Source organism: Tachysurus vachellii, chromosome 6 (assembly GCF_030014155.1).
Source record: "Tachysurus vachellii isolate PV-2020 chromosome 6, HZAU_Pvac_v1, whole genome shotgun sequence".
Taxonomy (NCBI): Eukaryota; Metazoa; Chordata; class Actinopteri; order Siluriformes; family Bagridae; genus Tachysurus; species Tachysurus vachellii.
This window is the reverse complement of record NC_083465.1, coordinates 2,032,635-2,051,825: the sequence shown is the minus strand read 5'-3', so window position 1 is coordinate 2,051,825 and position 19,191 is coordinate 2,032,635. Positions and strand designations below refer to the sequence as shown.

The 19,191-nt window shown below is 39.6% G+C and overlaps 2 protein-coding genes across 4 annotated transcripts in view; both read left to right on the top strand.

Annotated features, from left to right (window-relative positions):
• The window catches only part of LOC132846924 (uncharacterized), a 36,648-nt gene extending 26,096 nt beyond the window's left edge, over positions 1–10,552 (top strand). The window contains exons 1-7 of one of the 2 annotated variants that reach the window (XM_060871729.1): positions 7,487–7,590; positions 8,374–8,457; positions 8,593–8,685; positions 9,416–9,514; positions 9,676–9,694; positions 9,808–9,841; positions 10,006–10,552. In XM_060871729.1, coding sequence (XP_060727712.1) covers positions 7,578–7,590; positions 8,374–8,457; positions 8,593–8,685; positions 9,416–9,514; positions 9,676–9,694; positions 9,808–9,841; positions 10,006–10,047 — 384 coding nt within the window. In that variant the 5' untranslated portion in view covers positions 7,487–7,577 and the 3' untranslated portion in view covers positions 10,048–10,552. Of the gene's footprint in view, positions 1–7,486; positions 7,591–8,373; positions 8,458–8,592; positions 8,686–9,415; positions 9,515–9,675; positions 9,695–9,807; positions 9,842–10,005 lie in introns of those variants that run through there. The other variant, XM_060871727.1, reaches the window with a different exon arrangement.
• Positions 10,553–10,929: 377 nt separating this feature from the next.
• LOC132846619 (uncharacterized) lies at positions 10,930–16,190 on the top strand. 2 transcript variants are annotated; one of them, XM_060871312.1, is made up of 11 exons: positions 10,930–11,010; positions 11,271–11,615; positions 11,916–12,272; positions 12,364–12,465; positions 12,536–12,628; positions 12,717–12,809; positions 14,509–14,583; positions 15,087–15,188; positions 15,449–15,547; positions 15,681–15,779; positions 15,930–16,190. In XM_060871312.1, the coding sequence occupies exons 1-11, from the start codon at positions 10,962–10,964 to the stop codon at positions 16,064–16,066; spliced, it is 1,551 nt and encodes a 516-aa protein (XP_060727295.1). In that variant the 5' UTR covers positions 10,930–10,961; the 3' UTR covers positions 16,067–16,190. The 2 variants fall into 2 exon arrangements, with proteins under 2 accessions (XP_060727295.1, XP_060727296.1); XM_060871313.1 differs by having other exon boundaries at positions 15,681–15,975.
• Positions 16,191–19,191: the final 3,001 nt, after the last annotated feature.

Here is a 19,191-nt window from a genome sequence, read left to right as displayed (position 1 = left end):
CACTTTAAGTGTGAGTATTACTTTAAATAAGATATAAGCTCAGAGGACAAAATGAAGTGTACTGAATGTAATCAAATTAATGGATTTAACCTGTTTATCTGTTCAATCTTCTTTAACTCCATACACACCTCCTGGAACTTTTAGACAACTATGAGATAGGTTCTGTTATAACACCTCCGATCATGGGGATGATGGTGGCCCACATTCTACAAAGGCACTTTTTTCAAGGGAAACCTTTTGGACGTAAGCATTATAACTAATCTTGAATTCATTATGAACTGTATAGCTAGTGTAGAAATCAGAAGAGTCTCATTTTTTAGACTAATTTATTTACTAGTTTAATGTGCTGTTGGTTTTAGTCACGTGTGTGATATATTTACTTTTCTTTCTCAGGTATGGATCTTGCTCTATCATCTGCTATTGTGATAATTTCTAGCCTCAGTATAATATGTTTGTACATTGTTCTTGCTATTACGATAAAAGATTTTGCAGCCATGGGTAAGTATCTAATATATTATATAAGTAAATAAAAAAGTTATTTTGGCTGTCTAGGACATTAGTAAGTTAGTAATGTAGTATCTATACACTAAGTCTCTCTATAATCAGAAGAGATTTTGGCAGATGTTATGACTAAACAAGTGTCAAAATTAAATCTGTGCTATCGTTTAAGAAGACAAGCATTGTTGTATTCATGTGTTGTTAGAATGGTATACAGTATTGTACAGTATGAGAGCCAGCAATGGCTGTTGTCAGTTGTAATAGGTGTGTCCTCATTCTGCAAGTCATATGTGTACCTGACTTACGTTTTCCTTAAATGGAAATCAGCAAATAACACGATTCTCCTGGTTCAGTTTTATATTTCTATATTATATTATATAGCTGTGACAGAGTGACCTGTCCCTATGCCCGTTGGTCCGTGCAGCACACACACACACACACACACACACACACGTTAGCTTTGTCTTTCGTTTGATGTTTTGTCCTGTTGTTGTGCCTCTTCTTAACTGTTGTGAGTGTTCGCCAGCGTCAGCGCCGGTGTTATGATGGTCCAAAAAGGGGCGGGGCTTGGCCTATAAGAAGGTGCCCCAGAGAGAGATCTGGGTCAGTTTACCTGGCTAGCGAGCGTGCAAGTGTGGTGCCGTGAGCGATTTATTCTGTCTGAAAGTAGTGGATTTTATATATATTTATATTTTCTTTTCTTTTGTTTTTTTTTCGGGTGTTTCCTTGGTTATTTTTGTACATAGTGTTGGGTCGGTATTCACCTCTTGGGCACTGTAAAATAAACAGCACTTTTACACTTTTTCATCCTTGCAAGTATTGCCATCATTTTTCTTTTAGTTATTTTCCTTTAATAAAAAGAGCGGGTCTGCGAAGACCTGTTGCCTAACATTTGGTGTCAGAAGTGGGATGGCTACTCGCAAGTCTGCAACCAGAGGTCGAAAACCTAGAGTGGGGCTTCGCTCACAGAGCAAGGCTATGGCTGAGTCTGATGTGGCCTGGGACACGGCTGAGTCTACGGAGGAGGAGAGAGAGCTTCCACCAGTGCGTCCCAAGGTGGCATCACCCCGACGACCCGAGTCACCTGCGGCGACATCTAAAGGTGAGATGTATTCGGTGATACGTGACTTCCTGAACGCACAAGAGCAGAGGGAGGAGCGCTATGTAAAGGAGATACAGAATCTGCGAGAGTCAATTCTACAAGCTGTCCGGCCGGCTGAGGAGCCAACTGAGGAGGACAGTCCACGTATGGAGCTTCCTACACCAGCCCGGCAGAAAAGCACAGCTTGTCGGGGAGAACGAGACTCGACATGGGGCACCACCACCAGCCGACGCCACGAACGGAGCCGAAGCTGCCAGTCTTCCAGCAAGGGGAGGACTTTGAGAGCTTCTTGCACCGCTTTGAGTGGCTCGCTAGGACCTGGAGATGGCCAGAGGAGGAGTGGAGCTACCAGCTGGTGCCCCTGCTGTCGGGACATGCGCTCGAAGCCTACCTGGCAATGGATCAAGCGGAGGATTATGCCGAGCTGAAAGAGGTGCTGTTGGAGAAATTTAACATTTCCCCAGAGACTTACCGCCAGCGGTTCCGAGCCACGTCGAACTCCAGCTGGAGAATCACCAACAGAGACATACAACAGACTGAGGAATTTATACCGTCGCTGGGTGAGACCTGAACTGCACACAAAGGAGGAGATCGGTGAGACAGTGGTCCTGGAGAAGTTTCTGCGGGTCCTACCCTATGAGATTCGGGTATGGGTCAAGGAACACGAGCCAGCAACTGGACTGGATGCTGCTAAGCTGGCGCAGCAGTATCTCCACGCTCACCGTGGTAGTCAGCGCTCTCAACCGGTAAAAGGTAATGTTAAAAACACTTCCAATAGGTCTGGGGGACCTAACATTGACTTTTTGATGCAACTCAGGCACAGAGAGGGGCGCCTGAGAAAAAACTTGTATGTTTTTACTGCCAACAACTTGGTCACAAGGCAACAGTGTGTCCAGTTCGTAAGGCAAAATTGACTGGCTTTTGTTATGTCCGAAGAGAGGAGACAATAGATAATGTAAACAATGTGCGCAAAACCCAGAATGTGCAAGTGACTGTGAACGGACAATATTTGAATGCTTTGTTGGACACTGGCAGCTCCTTATCATTGCTCAAGAAATGTCATATGTCACATGTTACTTCTGATCATTTGGTCAGTGTACAGTGTGTTCACGGAGATGTAAAACAGTATCCCCAAAGTGAGGTGAATGTATGTGTGCAGGACCAAACTTACCTGTTGAATGTGGCAATTGTAGATAACCTATCTGCGGACATGATTTTAGGGAGAGACTTACCAGTGCTCACTGATCTACTGCGTTCTGTTGCACCATGCATCCTATTTCTAATGATGTCAATGTTGCTTGTCTGGTAATGACACGGGCGCAGGTGAAAACCGGTCTGCAGCCCTTGCCTGACTTACATCATAGTCTGCTGCAGGGCGGGACTAAAGGCCCCAGAAAGTCACGTTGCCAACGGCGACTGGAAAAAGGTTTGGGTACACCAGCTCCCATGATCCAAACTGAAGGTCTGGGAAATCATGACTGGCAGGTCCCAGAGAACATTGCCGAGTTGCAAAAAGCTGACGAGTTGTTGAAACCACTGTTTACCAGGGTGTTAGAGGGGAAACAAGCTGACTTATGTGGGGAAAAGTATGTTGTTGTCAATGATATATTGTACATGCAAAATCATGAATCTACCCGTCTGGTTGTCCCTGCATGTTGTCGTCCCCTTGTGTTACACCTAGGTCACAGTGTTCCATGGGCAGGGCATATGGCACTCCAGAAAACCTATGCACGCATTAGCTCACGATTTATTTGGCCTTCCATGTATACTGATGTACAAACATACTGCACCACATGCCACACATGTCAAACGACCAATGCTGTGCGCCAACAGCATAGGGCACCCTTACACCCTTTGCCTGTCATCTGTCATGCTGTCATGTCATCTGTTTCCTTTCAGCGCATCGCCATGGACATTGTAGGGCCACTGGAAAGGAGCAGTGCGGGGCATCAGTACATCCTGGTCATCAGTGACTATGCGACAAGATATCCGGAGGCCTTACCTCTTCGGTCCATCACAACCCCAAAGATCATCAATGCCCTTGTCCAGTTGTTCTCCAGGGTTGAGATACCTGAGGAGATCCTCACCGATCAAGGGACTAATTTCACGTCGAGGCTGGTGAAGTTGCTGCACCAGCAGTTAGGCATCACTGCCTTAAAGACAAGCCCCTACCATACACAGACTGACGGACTAGTAGAGCGCTTTAACCAAACGCTGAAGAACATGCTGCGTAAGTTTGTGTCAGACACTGGAAAGGACTGGGATAAATGGCTACCGTTTTTACTGTTTGCCTACCGGGAGGTGCCTCAGGCCTCGACGGGCTTTTCTCCATTCGAGCTCCTGTATGGCTGGCAGGTACAAGGACCTCTGGATCTCCTACGGAAAGGGTGGGAGGCCGCTGCGTCTGGAAATGGGAAGAAGTCTGAGAAGGGCATAGTCCAGTACGTCCTTGAAATGAGGGACCGCCTGGAAAGCTACAGGGAGAAAGTCCAAGAGAACCTCCGACAGGCGCAGAAAGCACAAAAGACTTGGTATGACCAGCATGCCAGATCCCGAGAACTGCAACCTGGACAGAAGGTACTGTTACTGCTGCCCATGTCGGCAAACAAACTGTTAACAAAGTGGCAAGGCCCATACAGTGTCATCCGAAGAATGGGACCAGTAACGTATGAAGTTCATCATCCAGACAAGGGTAAGAAGGTACAGACCTATCACATCAACCTACTTAAGGAGTGGAAGGAGGCACCCAGCAAACCCGAGACTGTATTGTTTATTCGTGAGGTGGAGGATGATCTGGAGGACGAACAACCAGAGGCGAAGGTGAGAGAGCCAGCAGAAGTTGATCTTCGTCATCTGGGAGCAGACAAACAGGCTGAGCTGCACCTCCTTCTGAGCCGCTATCCCTCGTTGTTCCGTCAGAGGCCTGGAAGGACCAGCTTGGTACAACACCAGATTCACCTGCTCAAGCAGACACCTTCATGACAGCGACCATACCGTGTTCCTGAGAGGCTGGTGGCACCGCTGCAAGCAGAGATTGGGACGATGCTAGATTTGGGAGTCATTGAACCCTCGAAGAGCGAGTGGAGCAGCCCCATTGTGATTGTCCCAAAGAAAGATGGTACATTACGTATCTGTATTGACTTTCAGAAGCTGAACGCCCAGTCAAGGTTTGATGCCTACCCCATGCCGCGCATCGACGACCTGCTGGAGAAGATTGGTCAAGCCAGGTATATCACCACCCTGGATCTCTGTAAAGGATACTGGCAAGTCCCTCTGGAGGAAGCGTCCAGACCCTATACGGCATTCCACACCCCATTGGGGCTATACCATTTTACGGTCCTACCGTCCTACCTTTTGGAGTCCCTGCAACATTCCAGCGACTCATGGATCAAGTCCTTAGAGGCTGTGAAGAGTGGTATGCTGCATACCTGGATGACGTGGTCATTTACAGTGCAACTTGGGAGGATCATCTTCGGCACCTCAGAGACACCCTGACTAAGATCCAAGAGGCTGGTTTATCCTTGAATGTGGAAAAGTGTGAGTGGGCGAAGGCAGAGACCAACTACCTGGGGTACCATCTGGGAAACGGCGAGCTGAGGCCACAGGTGGACAAGGTAGAAGCCGTCCAACGTAGCCCAAGACCCCAGACAAAGAAGGAGGTTCGATCCTTCTTGGGACTGGTGGGATGGTATCGACGATTCATTCCAAACTTCTCAACCACTGCCGTCCCATTAACCAACCTGCTCTGTAAGAGTATGAGGAACCCAATTGTCTGGACTGAGGAGTGTGAGCTGGCCCTCACCACATTGAAGAAGCAGATGTGTTCGGGTCCCATCCTCTTAAGTCCGGACTTCAAAAAAGAATTCACAGTTCAGGTAGATGCTTCAGATGTGGGGATTGGAGCAGTCCTGGCACAAGGCGAGATGGGTGAAGAAAGGCCCATAGCATTCCTGAGCAGGAAACTGTTACCCCGAGAGAGGCGATACTCTACCGTGGAGAAAGAGGGGCTGGCGATCAAGTGGGCATTGGAGAGCCTCCGGTATTACCTGCTGGGAAGGGAATTCACTTTAGAGACTGACCACCGAGCTCTGACGTGGATCCATACCATGAAGGACCACAACGCTCGGGTGACTAGGTGGTACCTTTCCCTGCAACCCTATCAGTTCAAGGTCAGACATCGACCTGGGGTCCAGAACAAGATTGCCGACTATCTGTCCCAGAATCCGGTCAGTTCGCGGCCTGGAGAGGGGGGAGGTGATGTGACAGAGTGACCTGTCCCTATGCCCGTTGGTCCATGCAGCACACACACACACACACACACACACACACACACACATTAGCTTTGTCTTTCGTTTGATGTTTTGTCCTGTTGTTGTGCCTCCTCTTACCTGTTGTGAGTGTTTGTCAGCGTCTGTGTTGCCGGTCTTCCGCGTTGCCTCTCCATCATCGGCCGGTCGAACCAGAGCGCCACCAGTGGCCTGGATAAATAGCGCCGGGTCCGCTGTGAGTGGGCGTGTTGGCGTGGGGCAGCCGGAAGCCGGCTTGACCATTATACTGTCTGATACAGGGGGAATAATTAAGTTTGATATTAATGTTCTGTGTTTTATTATCTTTTGTGTTTATTTTGATCACCTGTTGGTTTTGGGTTCTAGAAATATTTCGTTGATATATGTATATATATATAATTGGGTTGTGTTGTGTGAATGTACATACTTACCTGTGTACTTACCTCCGGTGTTATGATGGTCAAAAAAGGGGCGGGGCTTGGCCTATAAGAAGGTGCCCCAGAGAGAGATCTGGGTCAGTTTACCTGGCTAGCGAGCGTGCAAGTGTGGTGCCGTGAGCGATTTATTCTGTCTGAAAGTAGTGGACTTTATATATATTTATATTTTCTTTTCTTTTGTTTTTTTTTCGGGTGTTTCCTTGGTTATTTTTGTACATAGTGTTGGGTCGGTATTCACCTCTTGGGCACTGTAAAATAAACAGCACTTTTACACTTTTTCATCCTTGCAAGTATTGCCATCATTTTTCTTTTAGTTATTTTCCTTTGGAAACCCAGTCACGCCTGACAGCGGGTCTGCAAAGACCTGTTGCCTAACAATAGCAGTTATTATTATTATTATATTCAGACTTACATTTATCTCATTTAATACACTGAACTTGTTCAAGAGAAAAGAAAAATAAAGAATAATGTGATCAAGTCATTGTGTCCCTAAAAGACTCCAAGACATTCTCAAAGATCCTCAGTATAAGCAGCTCTTATGAAACTTCTCAGCTTGTACCTGAGACTACAAATGCTTTACTTTAAGAGCTGTCAAACCAAATCCTGATTTGGTTTAGTGTATTACTGTTTACTTCTCTTTATAGTATTTTTAATATAGACTTTATAGTATATTTATTCATTATTATTCAATGGATGTATGTTTGTTCTGTTCTGACTTTCAGGTTGGATACTTTTATTTGAGGGTATAATGTGTATAGTTGTAGGGTTAGGAGTTTTTTATCTATTGTGCCGTAAACGAGGACGGAATCAAGGATTCAGCTCTCAATGGAGAAAAATAGGATGTAAGTATGATCATATTTTATCAAACCTTCGTCATTTTAGGTTTTTTCTATCATGCTCATGCATTCTTAAAGTCTATTGTTTGATTTGTTATAAAATCTTGTAGATGCATTTCATTCTGGATAATGTTACACTGATTTAATTAATTAACTAAGTCAAAAGGTTAAACAGAAAATAACAGAAAGTAATAATAACAGAGAGTCAAATTAACACAAGATGTAGGTTATAGTAATGCTGATAGTTATTAGTATTAATGACAATTAACTTTGTCTCACTCATTGATTCTCATTGACTGTAGGTGCTGATGATTTATGTTCAAATTTATTTCCCTTTTCAGATTTATGCTGCACTGTCATCGTCACAATTTTAATCGTTGCTATTGGTGCAACCTCTTTCCATTATCTAAAACTTCTCATGGATGAAAAAGGTGCAAAATATCCCAATAATTTGCTTCTAAATTCCTAGTTAAAAAGATATAAAGACTAAGATGAAAAACAGTTCAAGTATGATTAAAATTCTAATTTAATTCTAAAAAATGATTCATTAGTGTTATGAATGAAACACCTGCCTCGTCTCCCGACCGCCACCAGATGGAACCTTCGCCCGAGTCTTAGCAGCTTCCGCACATCTCCCACAAACCCCCGCTCCTGTCATAATTATCACCACCACCTGCTTTCAATCACCTGCTTCCTATATAGCATGAACTTGAACTCCCTTTCACTGCGAAGTCTCGATTTGCCTCTGCTATCGGTCTGAGCGTTTGTTTGTTTGTCTGTCTGTGTATTCCTGGTTTTTGACTCTGTTTTATTTTGCTCCGTTCTATGATTGTCTGCCGCCTGCCCCGACCTCCTGCCTGTATTATCATTTCTGATTTTTGCCTCACCTTCGATATAGTGTTTGCTGATTCTGACCTAAGCCTGTTGTACTTTGAGCTTGAATTAAAAAGCGTGCAAATGGATCCTCCATCTCACAACCTGTCATTACAATTAGTCTAAGAAATATTTTATAGATTTCTTTTGTATAAAATATTTGAAAATTATACTTACATCAGTAATGAACTTCTCATATTTTATAGTCAGTCATTTCCACAGTCATTATTTTTAGGGCATTAATATTACTTTATGTACCTTCACAGTAAAATGACAGCAAAATTCTTAAATTTCATCATTAATGAATTCATCCATTTGGTGATATCTTTAAGATGTTTCAGATCGTTCTGGATATTTGGCTCTGATCCCATTGGTCCATGTTCTGACAGCAACTTGTTTGTTCAAACATCCTAAATATTTACCTGGTGAGTCGAGAAATTTATAGTCATTTATTCTCTCTAATATGCACATTTTATTATATTTTGCTTATTAATAAATAGTTTTTTCTGTCAAATGTTCTTCTTTCTGCATCATTAATATCAGTGTGTTCTGAATGACAGATTTCCTTCACATGATGATCTACATGTTCGGAGCTGTAGTTCTCAGTACTGTCAGTGCCATCGCTCTCGCCACAGAACTGATCCTGAAAGCAGGTATTTTATGGTTCTGTCATAAACAGAAAAATAAAAATGTGTTTAATTAAATAATTGTCTTGAATATGATGGACGATAAAAGTGTTACATTGATTTTAGCAGCACAGATATGAACTTTTCAATACACATTTCACATCGCCTTCATGTATCAGGCGCTTGACATCTCAAGAGCTTGAGACAATTTCAAAACACAATTGGACCCAGGGCAATAGATGGTCTCTGAATACCTACATACCTTCAATTCTAATTAACTTTGTGTTCACTTCAAGTTAGCGTTTAATTCCCATTCACCCATTTCAGCTGGAAATGCAACATGGAAGGAAATATCTTTAACATGTTTCCACTTTACATGCCTGGTCTGTTTAGCTGGGAGCAAAACATAAAGATTACTCAGTGAATATACACCGGTTATAAAAGGAAGAGTTACTCTCAGGACATGTGTTTCTCTGGGAATGTAGGCTGTGACTTCTAGAAAGCAAAGTGTAGAAGGAGAGGTACTTTCTTTCCCCTGTCAATCCCAGAGACACCAGTCGGACATCTTTGAGCTCAAGTATATGGACGAGAGTAGACAGCACTTTGTTCCAAGTGTGTTAACCTGGCCTGTGACACGGAACGAATATCAATTTTAAAAAAGTCTCTGAGGAAAAACATTTTAGCCTTCACACTCCAAATCATGTTTTGACTTGATTTACACTCCAAGGTAAGATTTAACTGTTCTATTGACTTCCAGGGAAAGGAGCACGATCTATAGGAGATCTCCGTCTGATTGTTTTACCACTTGAAACGGTGTTTTGTTCTGCATGGCTCATGTTACAAATCTACGATTCCTGTGAGTTCTCTCTGGGGCAATTATTTATTAGTTCTATACATTCATGAGACATGATTAAAATTACATTTTCAGAAATAATGAAAAGTAACAAAAGAAAACGTGATTTGTTGTTGTGAATTTCTACTAATTATGTCTAACATTGTGTTCTTTATATGAATCAGGGATGAAATACAATGAAAGGTAAGTTTATGCTTGTTGTTAATAAATATTCATTGCAACAAATACCAAGTTTTAGTGCAGGGTCTGTCAATCAGTGAGCAGGATAAATTGCTGTATGTCTTTGTTTTAAACAGACATTTTAAAGAAGAAAGCAGAGCAGAACCTGAGGTACGAAATCCATAATTGGGAAAATGGCAAATGGCTTAAACACATATTTCTAGCTATTATTATTATTATTATTATTATTATTATTATTATTATTATTATTATTATTAAAAAGGAAACATAAACTTATGTTCATCCTTATTTACCTGGATGATTTATCTGTGTAGATCGTTCAGGAGATGGAGGAGATGAACCCTAATCCTGAATGACCTGAGCTCCCAGAAATATTTTTGCTCATGTTTTGTAAGAAAATATCATATCTTAGACGAGCTACATTCAGGAAACAGATTTATGGAATTCAGAACTAAAAGAAAACTAAATTACAAAGCAGACTTAATGTGTTTATATGGGTAACTGTTTGGTTGTTTGTTTTACTGGGAATTGTGTTTGGGTTGTTTTTGTTTGGTTCATTTGTTGGTTGGTTTTTTTTTAACTCATACCATTATTTTACTGCTGTTTGAATTCTTTGATATCACATTCATTTTAACCAAATAATATCATTTATGGACAAATTTCTGCTTCTTATAAAACCTTTATAGCCTCACATTATGCACATGGTTCTAAGAGGTTTTATTCTCTTGTTGGTAAAATTGTGTGATGAATTTATCATTGTTGTTTACTTGAGTTATTGGAAGAGAAATACATTGGATATTAATACAGATTGTCATTCTACAGGAATGTTTATGTTCAAAATAAAGCAAGTACTGACCAGTACATTTCCCGTCTCATGTTTTTTCCAGTGGTCAATAAATGTAATCCTGCAGCATACCTGCTAATGTTGCTGCTACTTCCTGGATCGGCTGCCAAATGCATTTTACTCTTAATCAAAGTACCTTTGCTTCCTGAATAAATAATATATATAAAATATAGATTGAAATATAAAATCTGCATGCAATTGGATAAAAAAGCCTTTCAGTGTATAATCTAATGTTATTTAGTCATTTGAATTACACTAAGTGTCAGTGAAATAACACTGTTTTTAATACGGGTCTGATCACTTTACTTGTAGAACAAGTTGAGCCTCATTGCATAAGTTTAGAAAAAAACAAAGGACTTTCAAATAGAATTGTACATGAGTTAAAGTGAAAGTACATTGAGCTAGATGTAAACTACGTTGAGCTAGATGTATTTGACAGCGTTTACTGTGTACGTTTTTGCTGTTGGACTTGAAGGTAAGGCTTTTCATAGCTTTTACCATATTCATGATTTCATGCATAACATTTTATTGACTTTATTTGTTACAGTAAAACATTAAAATAGTTTTTGGATAATCCAAAACTTTTAACTAGTTCATTCTTAGATGTGGGAGTGTTTACAAAAATTTTTTGCCTTATCTACTTTGAATGATTAGGTATTTAATTTAAAGTAAACAAAAGAAATCAGGAGACATTTCTTTATGTTTTTATATGTAAATGGTTTGGTCTTAATCCAGGTCTCCATGTACACGGTCCCTCGGGTCCGGTTGTGGCCCAGCTGGGAGGTTCGGTTCTCCTGCCATGCTTTGTTGAAAGCCCACTGCCTCTGGAAGGTCTGCAGGTGGAATGGAGAAAGACAAATTCCGATTCTCTAGTCGGTCTCTTCCAACAAGGAAAAAGTCGACCAGATCTCCAGAGTCAGGGGTTTAGAGGCAGAGTGGACTTTTTTGCACATGAACTCACAAAAGGGAACTTCTCCATCTTACTCAAAAATGTGGTTGAAGAAGACGCTGGAGGTTACAGATGTAAAGTAAATACAGCCCAAGACTCCAGTGAGGTCATAATGGAAGTTAGTAATATCAGTAAGTAATTAAAGTAAATACCATTTATAGTTTTTGTGTTATCGCTTTAATTATATAACATGTTATTGTGTCTGACAAGTTGAGATCATTTCTGTATTGCTGGATCCTAACCTTAACCCCCACCTTAACCCCTGACCCCTGACACTACTCTCCATTATTTCCTATACTCTCTACTCTGCTGTTTGTTCCTGTCTATGTCCTTTCTGCCCTGTCTATGTCATACACCATATTTTACACCTTCAGTTCAGGAGACATTTTAGTTCTGTGTTTAGATTTTATTTATTGCATTCTCTCTTTCAGGGGGTCTTGTGGTGACTGAGGCAGACCGAAACATCTTTGCCTCTAGGGGTGAGGATGTCATACTGAACTGTTCTGTAGATTCACGTGTACCAGCCAGCGAGATCGAAGAAGTGACCTGGAAGAGGACAGACAGAGACCCAGAGATCCTCGTCCTATTATATCAAGACAGTGGGATTTTCCCAGACTCCTCACATGAGAGTTATCAGGGGAGAGTTGATTTCTTTTCTTCTGAAATCCCGAATGGAAACTTCTCTTTAAAACTGATGGATGTAAAGATGGAAGATAAAGGAGAATTCACATGTGAGGTCCACACCAGGAACCTGTCAGGACGAACCACTGTGGTTCTTCAAGGTGTAGGTAATGTACCTGATCACTGAGGAGATGTCTTTCTGCAGAAGACGTTTAGATCTTCACCAGCTGTTTATTATTCATGCTTTTTTTCCTACAGGTTTTGCTGCATTCCATATAGCGATATTGGTGTTGTGTTCTGTTGCAATGTTAATTGCAGTGGGATTTTGTGGACCTGTTTGTATCCTGCTAAGAAAGAAAGGTATTCACCAGACATAGTTCATTAAAAATATCTTTTTCTCATTAAAATATCTAAATATCAATCTTTTTAGTTGCTAGCAAAGAGGGCATGAAAAGGCACATTTTTCTGATCCTCTGTCCAAACATCTGCATGTTTTTGAGTTTCTGCTTGTGGTCATCAGAAGGTAAATCATTTCTCTCCATTTTTTATTATTACATGGTACCTTCCATGTTCCTGACTGTGGTTTGATTTGGTTTGATTTATTTTTATAGGGTTTCTCACTGAGATCATCACTTGTTCAACTGTCAGTATCATGAGGCCTGTCATATTGTTAAAAACCTCTTCTTATCTCAGCACGTTACCACGTACGTCTTTATTTATTCAGTTGTTTGTTTTAGGAACATTGCTAGGTAGAGGTGCATCTCAATAAATTAGAATGTCATGGAAAAGTTCATTTATTTCAGTAATTTATATATAATTTATATATATAGTTTATTTATTTTAGTAATTTTATACATTGTGTATTATGTAAATTCAGTACACACAGACTGGATTAGTTTAAGTCTTTGGTATTTTAATGATTTTGGCTCACATTTAACAAAAACACCTCAGTTCACACTCTGACAAAATTAGAATACTTCATAAGACCATTGTTGGCCTTCTGGAAAGTATGTTCATTTACTGTATATGTACTCAATACTTGGTTGGAGCTCCTTTTGCTTCAATTACTGCCTCAATTCTGCATGGCATGGAGGTGATCAGTCTCCACTGCTGAGGTGGTCTGGAAGCCCAGGTTTCTTTGACAGTGGCCTTCAGATCATCTGCATTTTTTGGTTTATTGTTTCTCATTTTCCTCTTGACAATAGCCATAGTTTCTCTATGGGGTTCAGGTCTGGTGAGTTTGCTGGCCAGTCAAGCACACAAACATCATGGTCATTTAACCAACTTTTGGTGCTTTTGGAACTGTGGGCAGGTGCCAAATCCTGCTGGAAAATGAAATCAGCATCTTTAAAAAGCTGGTCAGCAGCAGCAAGCATGAAGTGCTCTAAAATGTCTTGGTAACCTGGTGCAGTGACTTTGGTTGTCAAAAAACACAGTGGACCAACACCAGCAGATGACATTGCATCCCAAATCATCACAGACTGTGTAACCACATGAGCTTCTCCACCCTTCCTCCAGACTCAAGGACCTTGATTTCCAAATAAAATACAAAACTTGCTCTCATCTGAAAATAGGACTTTAGACCACTGGGCAACAGTCCAGTTCTTCTTCTCCTTAGCCCAGCTAAGATGCCCCTGTCGTTGTCTGTGGTTCAGGAGAGGCTTAACAAGAAGAATACGACAACTGTAGCCAAATTCCTTGACACGTCTGTGTTTGGTGGCTCTTGATGCCTTGACCCCGGCCTCAGTCCATTCCTTGTGAAGTTCACCCAAATTCTTGAATGGATTTTGCTTGACAAGCCTCTCAAGGCTGTGGTTCTCTCGGTTGGTTGTGCATCTTTTTCTTCCACACTTATTCCTTCCACTCAACTTTCTGTTAACATGCTTGGATACAGCACTCTGTGAACAGCTTCTTTGGCAATGAATGTTTGTGGCTTACCCTCCTTGTGAAGGGTGTCAATGATTGTCTTCTGCACAACTGTCAGATCAGCAGTCTTCCTCATGATTGTGTAGCCTAGTGAACCAAATTGAGAGACCATTTTGATGGCTCAGGAAACCTGTGCAGGTGTTTTGAGTTGATTGGCTGATTTGCAGGTCACCATATTAACATTTTTTTGAATTAGTGGGTTTTTGTTAAATGTGAGCCAAAATCATCACAATTAAAAGTACCAAAGACTTAAACTACTTCAGTCTGTGTGTACTGAATTTTATATAATCCAAGAGTTTCATTATTTGAGGTGAATTACTGAAATAAATGAACTTTTCCATGACATTCTAACTTATTAAGATGCACCTGTAATAATTTTACATCTTTGCATTCAGTAGAGCTGCTTTTAATTGATCCTACATTCATACATCATGTGTACAGAATATGTCTAAACAGCTCATTTATTTTATTTCACAGAGTGCTTACAAAAAACAGTGAAGGCTTTGGCTGTTCCGTTTTACCATTCAGCTATTTCGTTGACTGGATTTTCAAGTATGTTTACACTGAAGTAGGCTTATGGTGCTTTAGTGCTCCTTCATAGTCCAAATGAAACTGATTTATTGACCTTTTTGTGCTACTTTACAATTTCATTCCTTGCTTGTTTACTTTCTGTCTTTAAAAGTATATCATGGTAATAAACCTTTTCACCACTAGGGCTACAATATATATTAAAATCATAGTTCACTGTCTGGTTTTATCAAAAACCTTAATATTCTTTGGTTTTTAAATCCCAACAGATATAACCTGAATGCTGCTGCTATTCAAATCAGAGATCTATATTAATGTGCTCTTTCTTTAATAGACCAAAAAATTTTATTGTCTTGCAATTTGCTCTGGTACAAGAAAATGATTTCCTAATTATGGCTACACTGTGTACATATCAAGTAACTGATTAAGCATTACTCATTAACAACATTCCTTTTATTTCCTTCATTTTTTTCTTTAACAAGGTACACGAAAATAATAATTGTTCTTTTTTCCAATCTTTTATTTAGTTTTCTTTGAAAATTTTGCCAGGAATTATGAAATCTATGGGCTTCCTTTAACAGTATTGGCAATCATAGTAGTGGTGACTGTCATCAGTTCAGAAATATTAGGTAAGGAAGAATATACTTTACTATACTAAGTTTTTATTTGTCCTAATGCACTGTGCTGCTTTATATAGGAGATGAACAAAGAATTTTGTTGTTTGTTTTCCATGTAAGTTTTGTTCTTGTTGCTTTTAGTTCATCCCACAATTAATTCTAAGAGACTGTTGGCTTCTATTATGTTCTTCTCTCCACACACATTTTTTTTTTAAGGTAAAAATGTGCATTATATTTGTAAATAAATAAATCTGCTCCTCATTGTTCCACAGCTATCTACAGTTTCCAAATATATCTGACTTTGTGCCTAGAAATATTCAACATTGCACTGCTTGGATTTGTTCTCAGCAACATTATAGCACCCTTAAAGTGTGAGTATTACTTTAAATAAGATATAAGCTCAGAGGACAAAATGAAGTTTACTGAATGTAATCAATTATTGGATTTAACCTGTTTATCTGTTCAATCTTCTTTAACGCCATACACACCTCCTGGAACTTTTAGACAACTATGAGATACCTTCTGTTTTAGCACCTCTGCTCATGGGGATGATGGTGGCCCTCGTTCTACAAAGGCACTTTTTTCAAGGGAAACCTTTTGGACGTAAGCATTATAACTAATCTTGAAGTCGTTATAAACTGTATAGCTAGTCTAGAAATCAGAAGAGTCTCATTTTTTAGACTAATTTATTTACTAGTTTAATGTGCTGTTGGTTTTAGTCACGTGTGTGATATATTTCCTTTTCTTTCTCAGGTGTACATCTTGCTCTATCATCTGTTATTGTGATGATTTATAGCCTCGGTATAATATGTTTCTACATTGCTCTTGCTATTATGATAAAGGATTATGCAACCAGGGGTAAGTATCTAATGTATTATATAAGTAAATAAAAAAGTTATTTTGGCTGTCTAGGACATTAGTAAGTTAGTAATGTAGTATCTATACACTAAGTCTCTCTATAATCAGAAGAGATGTTAGCAGATGTTATGACTAAACCAGTGTCAAAATTAAATCTAGAGAAATGATTGGGTTCCATGCTATCGTGTAAAGAGACAAGCATTGTTGGATTCATGTGTTGTTAGAATGGTTTAGAATATTGTACACTATGAGAGCCAGCAATGGCTGTTAACAGTTATGTGTGTCCTCATTCTGCACGTCATGTCTGTACCTTGTTTGTTTAACCTTTATTTTTACAGGCAAGTCATTAAGAACAGGTTCTTATTTACAATGGCAGCCTGACAAGTGGAATAACCACTTAGGGAAAGGGAAGTAGGGCTAAAATAAATACAAAACATTAAAAATACACACAGGTTAACAATTACATAAATACATTTTAAAACAAAATTATCTAGAGAAGCAACTGCATATATCCGTAAAAAAATATGATATAATATTTTTAAAGGATGAAATTGGAATTAATTTATCCAGTTTGAGAGTATTTTGCAAAGCATTCCAGTCGCGAGCGGCAGCAGATTGAAAAGATGCAAGACCAAACGCAGAGTTTTTTAGGAATGCTTAATTGAAAACGAAGTGAGGATCGTGTGTTATATGTGACAGGCTTTAGCTGCAGCAAGTGACCTAAGTAAGGAGGTGAGTGGCCGAGAAGGGTCTTATAAATGAAGGTGAACCAGTGGATTTTACGGCGATTGTGAAGGGAGGGCCAGTTTACAGATGAATATAAAACACAATGGTGTGTATTGAAAGGAGCATTTGTGGCAAACCTGATAGCAGAATGGTAAAGAGCATCAAGTTTTGATAGGATGGACTTGCAAGCAACCCTATATGTAGTGTCTCCATAATCTAACATGGGTAGAATGGTCATTTGAATAAGAATAAATTTGGCAGAAGTGGTGAAGGAAGAGCGATTTCTGTAAAAGAAACCAAGCTTGGCTTTGACCTTAGATTGCAGCTTTGATAGGTGAACAGAGAAAGAAAGTGAAGTTTCCAACCAGATGCCCGGGTAGTTATAAGCAGTGACTTGTTCTAGAATAGCCCCCTTGCAGGTGGTGATGTTAAGGGCAGGAGGAGGAGTGGTACCCCGACGGCAAAACCACATGCTTTTTGTTTTGGAGGTATTGAGAGTGAGATTGAGTTGTGTAAAAGACTGCTGTAGTTGGTAAAAGCTATGTTGCAGGGTAGCTTGAACAGCATCAGAGGAGGGACCTATGGCATAAAGGATTGTATCATCGGCATATAAGTGAATGAGTGAATTACCAACTGTCAGGGGAATGTTATTAATATAAATTGAGAAAAGTGTGGGACCAAGGATGGAGCCTTGGGGGACACCCCTGGTGACCGGGAGAGAATGGAAGAAAAGGTTTTCAAATCTTACACGTTGTGACACCAATGCTGCTGAGTCTGTGGATAAATGTGTTGTGGTCCACAGAGTCAAAAGCTTTTGCAAGATCAATGAATATAGCAGCACAGTTTTGTTTATTATCTAATGCAGATGTAATGTCATTGAGCACTTTAGTGGTAGCTGTAACGCAACCATACCCTGATCGGAAGCCAGACTTACGTTTTCCTTAAATGGAAATATGCAAATAACATACGATTCTCCTGGTTTAGTTTTATATTTCTATATTATATTATATTATATTATATTATATTATATTATATTATATTATATAGAAGACATTATTATTATTATTATTATTGTTATTGTTATATTACTGTATATCCAGACTTACATTTATCTTATTTAATACACTGAACTTGTTCAAGAGAAAAGAAAAAAAAGGAATCATATGATCAAGAGTCCATATGATCAATTGTGTCCATAAAAAACTCCAGCACATTCTCAAAGATCCTCAGTATAAGCAGCTCTTATGAAACTTCTCAGTGTAATGAGTCTGTCTGTGCTTTGCCCTGTTTCTGCCTGCTGTCTTGCCCTGCTGTTAATTGTCTGCTCCGCCCACTCGTTTGTTGCCATGGACACTCATTGAACTCATTCATTCCCTCTCGTTTGTTGTCTTAGTTACTCATTGTCTCTGCTTTGTGATTGGTTCCGGTCTAATATATATACACTGTTTGTTCACTTCCCTGTCGCTAGTCGTTGTATGTGTTTCTGTTTCCTGTCAGCCCGGTGTTCTGCCTAGTCTTGCCTACCTGTCTGTGTTCCTGTTTCTTGTTTTGTTTATTAAATGTTTCACTGCAATTGGATCCTCACTCGCCTTTGCCTCATCACGACACTCAGCTTGTACCTGAGACTATAGATGCTTTATTTTAAGAGCTGTCACACCAAATCCTGACCTGGTTTAGTGTATTACTGTTTACTTCTCTTTATAGTATTTTTAATATAGACTTTATAGTATATTTATTCATTATTATTAAATGGTTTTATGTTTGTTTGGTTCTGACTTTCAGGATGGATGCTTTTATTTGAGAGTATAATGTATATAGTTATATGGTTAGGAGTCATTTATCTATTGCACCGTCAACGAGGACGGAATCAAGGATTCAGCTCCCAATTGAGCAAAAGAGAATGTAAGTATGATCATATTTTATCAAACTTTTGTCATTTTTTATCAGGCTCATGCATGCTTAAAGTCTATTGTTTGATTTGTTCTAATATCTTGTAGATGTGTTTCATTCTGGATAATGTTACACTGATTTAATTAATTAATTAACTAAGTCAAAAGGTTAAACAGAAAATAACAGAAAGTAATAATAACAGAGAGTCAGATTAACACAAGATGTAGGTTTATAGTAAAGCTGATAGTTATTAGTATTTAGGACAATTGACTTTGTCTCTCTCATTGACTCTCACTGACTGTATGTGTTGATGATTCATGTCCAAATTTATTTCCCTTTTCAGATTTATGCTGCACTGTCATCGTCACAATTTTAATCGTTGCTATTGGTGCAATCTCTTTCCATTATCTAAAACTTCTCATGGATGAAAAAGGTGCAAAATATCCCAATAATAATCTATATTCTTAGTTAAAAAGGTACAAAGACAAAGATGAAAAACAGTTTAATTATGATTTAAATTCTAATTTAATTCTAAAAAATG